Here is a 9819-nt window from a genome sequence, read left to right as displayed (position 1 = left end):
TGCCTCTGCCTCTGCCTCTGCCTCTGCCTCTGCCTCCGCCTCCCAAGTGCTGGGATTAAAGGCGTGCGCCACCACCGCCTGCCTAAATATTTATTTACTTATTTATTATGTGAGTACACTCTCTTCAGAACACACCAGAAGAGGGCACCGGATCCCATTACAAATGGTTATGACCCACCATGTGGTTGCTGGGTATTGAACTCAGAACCTCTGGAAGAGCAGTCAGTGCTCTTAACCACGGAGCCATCTCCTCAGCCCCTACAGGGTTTATTTAATGTGCACTAAGTTTTGGAGAATGTCTTAGACGCTATAAGGGGACCCTGTCTCAAAATCGGAACAGACTGGGAATACAGCTTTGGAGCCGCTTAGCATGTGTGAGCATCTTGATTCTGAACTTACAGCACTTCAGTAATAATAATAATAACAACAACAATAATAATTTTAAAGACACCCTTAAAGTTTTCAGCACCGTGCTAAGTCCAGAGTGGAAGCACAGTAAGCTTGGGGTATTATGAATGGAAATCTCAGGAGAAAAGTATACTTAAAAAAAATGTATTTATTTATTATATGTAAGTACACTGTAGCTGTCTTCAGACACTCCAGAAGAGGGAGTCAGATCTCATTACAGATGGTTGTGAGCCACCATGTGGTTGCTGGGATTTGAACTCAGAACCTTCGGAAGAGCAGTCAGTGCTCTTAATTGCTGAGCCATCTCTCCAGTTCCTCCTTCCTTCCTTCCTTCCTTCCTTCCTTCCTTCCTTCCTTCCTTCCTTCCTTCCTTCCTTCCTTCCTTCCTTTTAAGGCAGAAAAGCCCAAGACCATCCTCGAAAATGACTTGGGCTGGAGCTGGGGGTGGAAGATTAATGGGGATCCTATCTCGAAAGGAGATGAAAAGGGAGGCTCTGCCCTCCTGTCAGCACACGGCTTTCTGAGCTGGCTGGATGTGTCCCTCTGAGGCACAGAGTCACTCGCTGGCCCCTGAAGAGTTAGGAGATTTTTGCCCTTGCAGGCTCCATCACTGGCAAATTGCAGAGTTTGGATAAGTCACTCCAGTCCTTGGAAAGTGAACTTCATCACAACTGCTGACATTGGCGAATATTCTCCACACCCTTCTCCCTCCTAACTTGGGACCAGAGGTGATTGATGGTGGGAACCGGCAGGAAAGGGGCAGCCGTGTCTCTCTGGAAAGAGCCCTGGAAAGAGTCAGAAGAAGCTGCTGCAAGCGACAAGGGCAAACCACAGGAAATCAGCCCGGTTTAGTCACCTGCTTAGCTCTCATAGATAGCAGTTATTAACACAGGCCCCGTTGTATAGATGCGTAAAATGGGGTCAGAGAGGTGAACAGCCTGACCCAAGCCACGGCGGTGGTAAGCGGTTGGAGGCAAGACCATTCTCAGCACCCCCTTGTCTTCTCCAAACACTCGCAGGTTCTGAGCAGCACTGCTTACTTTTCTGGAGCCCGACCAGGTAGAAGCCTGGGGTTCCCCGAAAGAGCAAAACTGCCCCAGGAGTAGGAGCCGCTGAGGGCGTGATGGGGAAGGACTGCCAGGCGGGGTCTCGACGGACAGGTGTTCCTTAGGGTCGGGACCCGCCCCGGCAGCACCTTGACACCCCTCTCCCGGCCCCCAGTTCCACGTATGCAAATCCCTGTTTTGCATGGGCCCGGGGCCAAGCGCGGGGGCCCTGCCAGGGGGCGTGGCCGAGGCCCCCGCCCCGCGCCGCGTGCTCACCTGGGGAGTGTGCTAAGCCTGTCCGCGGAGTGCTGCCCGGGCCGGAGCAGCGGAGTACGCGACCGAGGTGGCAGCCGCTCCTGTAGTGGCTGCAGCTGCGGCGGCAGAGGGCGGGAGGAGGGAGACCCTGGCTTCCCCGGGGGCCAGGCTGGGGCAGCAGCGAGGGACCTGGGGGGGCGCTGGCTTTGGCCCCGCCTGGGGCAGGATGGTGAATCTGGAGCCCATGCACACAGGTAAGGGGAAGAGGGAGTGAGCTCCGACAGGTGTCACTGCGCGTGGGAAGGGACCAAGGACAGGGACAACATTGCACCACGCGAGGGGCTGGGGGTTGGGGGTGGCGTTAACTCCTCGGCGGCCAGGAGAGGGCGATGCGGATAGCGGGTCCTTTCCGGTCGGCGTGGATAGGTAGGTATGGGGAGAGGGGTTAAAAGGAGCAACTTTGGAATATGAAACCTTGGAGAACAGTGGAGAGGGGCATGAAGTTCCTGAAGCCCCAGATCTGGGGAGTTAGACAGTGCGTGGGACTTGGGTGTGCTGAAGCACTGGAGTCCCAGGAGGTTGCAGGAGTTGGGTGGTTCAATCACTCAGCTAGGGTGTGGACCTGGGAGTGCATACGTGTATCCACATGCTGCGTGTTTGGTGTCCGGGCACCTGTGTGAAATGCAGGCAAAGTGGGCATGGGGGATGCCTAGGGGAATTGGGTAGGGTGGAGCAAATCCAAAGGCGCACCTGGGGCAGATGCCATGCCACGGGATCGTTCATTGATTAGGACTTGTGCAAGCATGTGTTTGTGTGTATGTGTGTCATGAGTGTCTGCCTGTCCCCCCGTGTGTGTTGAGAGGATGGGTGAAGTAAACGCCAAAGAACCTGATGAGTCTTGGACCACACGTGTTCCGGTTGTGTTGGAGGTGTGTCCACTCATTATCCATTGGTCATCTGTGTTATGGGCTCAGTGTATAATGGGTTTATATGCCTGAGGGGATGACAACAGGCACATCTGAGTACGATATTGCATGACCTCCTTTCCTGAGGAAACCAGGAGATGGAATGACCCGGAGTCAGTTACCCGGTAGCTTACAAATGGGAGATGGGTGTGGAGAGACCCAGCCCTGTCAATCACTCAGATCCTCTGAGCACTGCTAGGCTAAGGATGCTACCAAGCTAGAGAGTTAAACTTGCTGATGGGTTGAGGTGGGGGAAGGGACGATCTTCTCATTGGCTACCTGAGGCGTTGGGCAAGTAACAGAATCAAAATGCAAAAAGCTGTACCTAATTTGACCACTTACAGCCTAGTACCTTACCTCTTGCACACAGTGCAAGGGCCTAGTAATTTTTCCTTAGGACTTGAGGGTTGCTGTAGAAATTGTATGGATTGCTCTAGAAGAACAGGGTGGGAGGAAAGGAGGAAGAGGAGAAAAGGGGAAGGGGGGAGAAAGTAGATCTTCTGACCCACCCCCAAGAAACAGAACAGGCTAGGTCTTCCTGTCTCCCATCACTCCTGGAAGCAGACATTAGTTGGGGTCCAGGAGGGCCCTGATGCCTGGTTTCACTAATGCTGTTTCTCAGCAGGGCTGAGTACAAACGGAGAGATGTTGGCACTCAGTGGCTGGTGCCCCAGGATTTGCCAGGAAGGACTAGGTGAGGCTGAAGGAACCATCCAATTGGGTGTACTCCAGTGTCTGAGGAGAGTCTTCAGATCCAAAGCAATACTGTGGGCTGGGAAGGTCCTGGGGACAGGTCCTCTGGGCAGGCATTTCACCGCCCCCCCCCCCATTTCCTACCAGGAAAGCCAGGCTTCAAATGCAGCTCTGTCCAAAGGTAGCTCAATAGAAAGTAGGGAGTTCTCTAGAACCAAAATCAGGGACTTCCTGGGGGGTTTTCCACCTCCCTGCCTACTGGAGGCTTCTCCCTAAGGAAGTGGGAGGAGGTAGAACAGCTGGATCCTAGCAGCTTGGGAACTGGGAGGGTCTGGTAGAGAGCAAGAGAGGAGAGAAGCTGGGAGAGAAGCCCAGGCCCCTCCCCCATGCAAGCCCCCAGTCGATGCTCCTCAGAGGTCTGCCCAGCATCTCTGCTCTACAGGGCTCCGGATGGAGTGTGCTGAACCCAAAGTGGGTGATCCCTCAGGATGGGGCTTGATCTGCCTCTGTGTACTTCGCCTGATTTCCCTCTCCAATTGCCTTGAAGGCCTCCCTGCTACACTCTTTAACTAGCTCCCCGCCCCCACCCCACCAGTCCCCCCAGAGTTATTGATCTTCCTCCGTGTCACTCACAAAATCTTGGTCCCTCTGTGCTGTGTGCTCACCATTCAGTGGCCCATCCAAAGGCTCACTGGGCTTGGAGCCTTCTGTGCTGTCCCTGCTTTCTCCATTCAAGGTCTTTGTTGTCATTTGAGACAGTCTTCTTCCGTTCGTTCGTAGCTTAAAGCTTATATCAAACTCAAATTAATCCTCCTGTCTCAGCATCTCCAATTCTTGGATTACAGGCATAAGTCACTGTAGGCTTTGAGGTTTTTGTAGGGTCTTTCAGAGTGGGCCTGCCGTGTACAAAAGAAGGGACACTCGTCTTTATTTTGGAAACCTTGTGTATTTTAGTCCCTCTATAATTAACCCATTTTCTGCTGCTCCACTTCCCCTGGAATTCCCACCACCATGCACTTAGGGATGCCTCCGATGGTTTCCTGAGTAGTATCAGTGTGATGGGGGGTCCATAAACCTGGACATAGACTTGCTTCTGGGTGCCCATTCAGAGGGCACCATAGCTATGTGGTCCTTGACGGCCTGGATACAAATGCTGATTCAGGTTTGCCACAGTCTCCTCTCCGTGTTCTCATCGAACATCTTTCACTGTGGAGCCTGGTGATCATAGCAAGTAGCAGGGGAGTTCTCAGACTGAGAGGGACTTCCTGTGCTCAGGCCTAAAGGGACAGACAAGAGCCAGTCAGTCAGGATGGGAGAAGAGAGAAAAGTGGTACACAGTCAACCAGAGGGTAGCAGTGTCTGGCCGTGGGTGTCTTTCTATGTATCTCACTGTCAGCGCAGGGAGGGAGGGAGGTCTAGACACCCCAGACCTGTGCCAGTTGGTGTTCAGGAATGCATTTGAGCCAAAAGGCCTGTCAGAGGGAAGGAGGGAGAAGAAAAGTCTACACTAGAAGAAGAGTTGGAGCCTTGGCTGGCTCAGAAATGGCACTGGATGGCTTCAGGAAGTCCTCCCTGTAGAGGGACCCACAAAAAGCAAGTATTTGAGTAAGGAACCTAGATGCTGGTCTAGCTAGTCCCTTCCTAGACCAGGAACAGGGACAACAGGAGAGCGAGGTGAAGCTCTTGTTTGCCCAGAACAGCCTAAACCCAGGAGGGCACTCAGCCTGCTGCTTGCATTGAGCACTGCCTTGAGGTGCCTGTGTTTCCAGGTATCTATGGGGGAACTACTTCTGACCATGCCACGGGAAGGCCGAGGCAACTTCATGCTATGATGGCACTAGGCGAGGCAGGTTGTGGTCTACCTGAAGTATCTGGGCGCTCACACTGAGCACCTGAGCCTCCTCAGGGAAGGGAGCATGGCAGAGAGCCGACTCAGACAGACGGAGATAAGAACACAGTGGAGCTGGCCCCACCCCACACCTCTCTCCCTCACCCCCGGCAGTGCTGTCCGACGGGTGAAGGGTTACTGCCAGCGTCTCAGGGAGTTTCGGTGTTGGCCCATTTTTAGGCTGAGACCCAAGGGTTCGTCCCACCCATCAGCATCAGCCTCCTACCCAACAAGAACAGGTTCTTAGAGCATCAGATGCCGGGGACTGAAAGAGGTTTCCAGGCTATCTCATCCTATCCCTCATGAAGCTCCACTCCCTGCCCGAAGAGTTGGGCTGTCACCAGGTCATGGCAACATGAGGGGCCTTGGATGTCTTTGGAACTAACTTCAGGCATGATTAAGACTAAGCTTTAAGTTTTTTCAAAGGACAAACAAGAGGCTGTCTTAGTGGAAAGCGATAGAAGGAACGGTGTAAAAGGAAAGTTGGGGTGATGTGCAACAAAATGAGTCTTGGCTCAAAAGGCTACACTCGTAAGTCAGTCCTTATGGTGTAGGCATGTAGTCCCAGATACTCCTGGGAGGCTGAAACAAGAAGATCACAAGTTCAAATCCTGCATGAGTTAGAGTGGGTTCGAGGCTAGCCTTGGCAACTTGTTGAGACCTTGCCTCAAAAGAAGGAGAGGCCTGGGCTATGTCTCAGTGGTAGTAGAAACAAGACCATGATTCTATTCTCGGAAACACACATGCACACACACACACACACACACACACACACACACACAGAGTTATCTATCTAAATGCAGGGTTTGAAATAAGTTGAACTGGAAACTCTGACGGACGTAGTGGCCTCACAGACAGTCCCCCAAGCCTTTTCTGTTCTCATGAGCAGTTTTCCTCTGTAGGTGGAATCAGGAGAATTCTAACAGCTTCCTCGGTAAGTTACAGAGGTGCAAGACTGAAAGCCACAGCTGTCCTTGGGAATCAGGAGAGGCTAAGGAGAGGACATAACCAGAATGCAGAAGGGGACCGAGACTCATGTCTAAGCCAGTTAGTAGGCACACATTCTCTTTCATCTTGCCCATGCTTCTGGGAGGTGTGCTGATCATCCCGGGTCTGCATGAGAAAATTCACATTGTCCTTTGTACCTCAGATCCCCTGGCCATTTAGTGATGGCATTGTTTACCTTCTGGCTTTTCTGCTGCCAAAACCCATGCTCTGAAGTCCTGAATTCTACCTCTGCTAAAACAGGTCAAAAGTAGCAGAGGGAGAGGATGTCCCTCCAGTGTCTTCCCAGCAGGTTCTGGCTTGGAGCTTTTTCCTTCACATTCAAGTGTGGGATACGGATGGATGTTGGACATTTTCCAGATCCATGCTGGGACAAAGTGAGAAGCCCGGTGTTTCTGCGGTAGCAATTGAGCAGCGGCAGAGGCCCCTGCTAGTTCTGTATATGCATGCATATGTGTATGCAGGGCTAACTGTATGGAAAATTAGCAAGTGCCGAAGGAAGGCCTTGGGTTTGGTTCAACAAAGGCCTCCCAAAGGCAGAGCAGCGGTGGGGGTGTCCCTGAGACTGCCACAACCCTGGAGTCCAGCATGGCAGTCTAGGAAGGTCCTACAGAGCTCTCACTATATACCCGGGCGTCCTCAAAATTCAGAGACTCCTAGGGTGGCCTTATTTCTTCCCCTACTTCTGGTGCATTTGCTGATCTCTGCATCTCTGCTTTGCCTGGCACCACGGTCACTTCATTACAGAGCTGTAAATACATTTAAGAGCTACACACATTAGCACCTTACCAAAAAGAAAGGGGGCGGCGCTTTCTCTCTTTTCCTGGGGCGGAGGTCCACCCTTTTCCCTCATCCTGATCATCTCCAGACCTCAGATGTCTACTCTGCCAACTGCCTGATTACCTGATGCAAATTAAGGCTGCCTCCTTGACTGGGATTGGCTGAGGAGCTTCGTATGCAAATGAACTCACCAAGACTTTATCTAGTTTGAAAGAGTTAAAGTGCTGCCCCAGAGAAAAGGGTGGAGTGGGGGTTGAGGGGTGTTTGACACAATTTGAATAAAATATTCTCTGTCTTAAACATTAGGATCTGGATGGTTCAATAAGGAGAGGAGCTGGGAGAGTGAGCTCAGAGTGGCCTCTTTCTTTCCCTCCGCAGACTAAGGAGGAGGTTTAGAGCCTCTCAGGTGGTGGCAGCTTGCTGTTATGGGTAAATGTTTCCTTTATTGCAAAGAAGCAGAGTGGAGAGGCCAGAGCAGCAGCGCTTGGGGGCTGACACGGGACCCTGCGCAGGTCTGCTCTCTCAGCGGAGCATCCATTTCTCACTGAGCAATTTGGAGGAATAAGAGAGAAGGGAAGCAGCCTTAAAGGGCGAGATCTCTGAGAAGGGTGTCAAGGAGCTAGGGCTTGATTCCCCAGACAGCGCATTGACCTCTGAGCACCAGACAGACAGCAGCAGACCTGGGAACAGACAGGTAAGAAGAGCAAATGCAAACTTTGGTTAAAGTACGCTTGCCTCCGAGGGTAGCTGTGTTAAATCCCATGGGGAGCAAAAGAGTGCTGCTTGATTTGCATGTATCAAAGTCTTCCTCTCTAAGTTCAAGGCTGGCCTCAAGTTATGGTCCTTCTTCCTGATTAAGACTCCTGAATGCTGAGTTTATAGGCATGTCCCACCACACCTGGTTTTCTATGAAGCTATTTTATTTTATTTTACTTAAGTTTTGTGAGACAGGGTTTCTCTGTGTATCTCTGGCTGTCCTGGAACTCCTTCTGTAGAACAGACTGACTGGCCATGAACTCAAGAAATCCTTCTGCCTCTGCCTCCTGAGTGCTGGGATTAAAGGTGTGCACCACCATCGCCCAGATACACCTGGATTTTTATGCAACTTTAAGAAGACACATTCCCCAAATTCCAAAGAAATTGAGGGTGGGGGGTGGGCAGGGATTTTCCCCCCCCCCTCCACCCTGCTTCTATTCCATATCCTTGTGTCTGAGCGATGGGAGGGTGGTGATGAATCTTGCAGAAGGTGAGAGGCCCTCCAGTAGTTGTGGAAAATTGGGGGGAAGGCTAGGCTAGGAAGCTCGCCCAGAAGGAGGGGGTCTGTGCCTCCAAGCTTATGAATATTCTAATGGCTATGTGTTCAGGAATCAGGAATTTGAAAGTCTGATGGTTGTTGTAATTACACATTCATCTTTGCTGTTTAGCTAAAGCCACGTATGTCACGGCGAGAAAAATGGTGACCTGTTATTAAAGCCAGGCGTGTTTTCCCTGCAGAGATCAAGATGAGTGGGGATGTTGCTGATTCCACGGACACCCGCAGCACTTTCGGTCAAGTGGAGTCAGGTAAGGAAGGTGTTGTCTTCTGGGCCTGAGTGGTTAGGGGAAACTGTCCAGCAATGTGGTGTCTCTTCTTGCTCAGTATTTCAAATCCAAAAGCTGGATGGTGAGTCCTGAGTGACTTCTCAAGAGATAGCAGGGCATGACTCTGGAGCCTTGCAATAAGAAATATTGACCTTGATAGAACAAACCTCTGGAACCAGGTCAGGAAGGAGCCAGATCCTTAGGAACAAAGGACAGAAGTTAGGGAGCACAACCACTCTCTCATTGCTGGACATCAAACCTAGGGGCTGTGCACGTGCTAGACCAGTGTTCTTCCACTGTATTCCGTGACGTGTGTGTGTGTGTGTGTGTGTGTGTGTGTGTGTGAGAGAGAGAGAGAGAGAGAGAGAGATAGAGAGAGAGAGAGAGAGGTTAAACCTAGAGCTTTGCCATGTGGTAGGCAGATGTTCTACCAGTGAGCCATATTCAAAGTCTTTAATTTTGAGACAAGGTTTCCTAAATGGCCCAGGCTGGTCTTAAACTCACCATGTAACTCAGGCTGGCCTCAAACTTGAGATCTCCCCGCCCTAGCCTCCTGGGAAGCTGCTATAAGCACATGTTTCATTTAAAAAAAAAAAAAAGACTTTATTTTCTGTTTTACTGTTAGTGTGTGTTTATGTGTTTATGTGCATGGATGCGCATGTGGCGTGTGCATAAGTGGAGATCAGAAGACAACTTTTCAGAGTTTCCTTTGTCTTTCTGTGGGCTCTGGGGATGGAACTCTGGTCTCACAGCATGCACAGCCAGCACCACTGACCTCACTCCTACCCCATTTTGTTAGATTATGAGTCACACCTGGAAGCTCCACTCTAACACAGAAGCAACACACTGTATTGTCAGCTCCTGAGAGGACCTGTCTTTGGTAGATGAGGACCAGGTTCTGTGTTTGTTTGAGACTGGGTTTCTCTATGTAGCCCTGGATGCCCTGGAACTCACTCTGTAGACCAGACTAGCCTCAAACTCAAAAATCTGCCTGCCTCTGCCTCCCATGTGTGCCACCATTGCCATCCAAGGTTCTTTTTGTTTGTTTGTTTTTGTTTTTTTGGAAACAGGGTTTCTCTGTGTAGTCCTGGCTTCCTGGAACTCACTTTGTAGACCAGGCTGGACTCAGAAATCTGCCTGCCTCTGCCTCCCAAGTGCTGGGATTAAAGGCGTGTGCCACCACCGCCCAGTTCTAAGG

The 9819-nt window shown here is 51.2% G+C and overlaps 1 protein-coding gene across 1 annotated transcript in view; it reads left to right on the top strand.

The window, feature by feature from the left end:
* The first annotated feature begins 1867 nt into the window (after positions 1 to 1867).
* The window catches only part of Pou2f3 (POU class 2 homeobox 3), an 81912-nt gene continuing 73960 nt past the window's right edge, over positions 1868 to 9819 (top strand). Inside the window, exons 1-2 of the mRNA XM_021172894.1 lie at positions 1868 to 1963; positions 8535 to 8603. Of these exons, the coding sequence (XP_021028553.1) occupies positions 1936 to 1963; positions 8535 to 8603 (97 nt within the window). The 5' untranslated portion in view covers positions 1868 to 1935. The remainder of the gene's footprint in view (positions 1964 to 8534; positions 8604 to 9819) is intronic.

The sequence above is a fragment of the Mus caroli genome, chromosome 9 (genome assembly GCF_900094665.2).
Source record: "Mus caroli chromosome 9, CAROLI_EIJ_v1.1, whole genome shotgun sequence".
NCBI classification, from domain to species: Eukaryota; Metazoa; Chordata; class Mammalia; order Rodentia; family Muridae; genus Mus; species Mus caroli.
The sequence above is the reverse complement of the archived record's forward strand: the minus strand, read 5'-3'. Positions and strand labels throughout refer to the sequence as shown.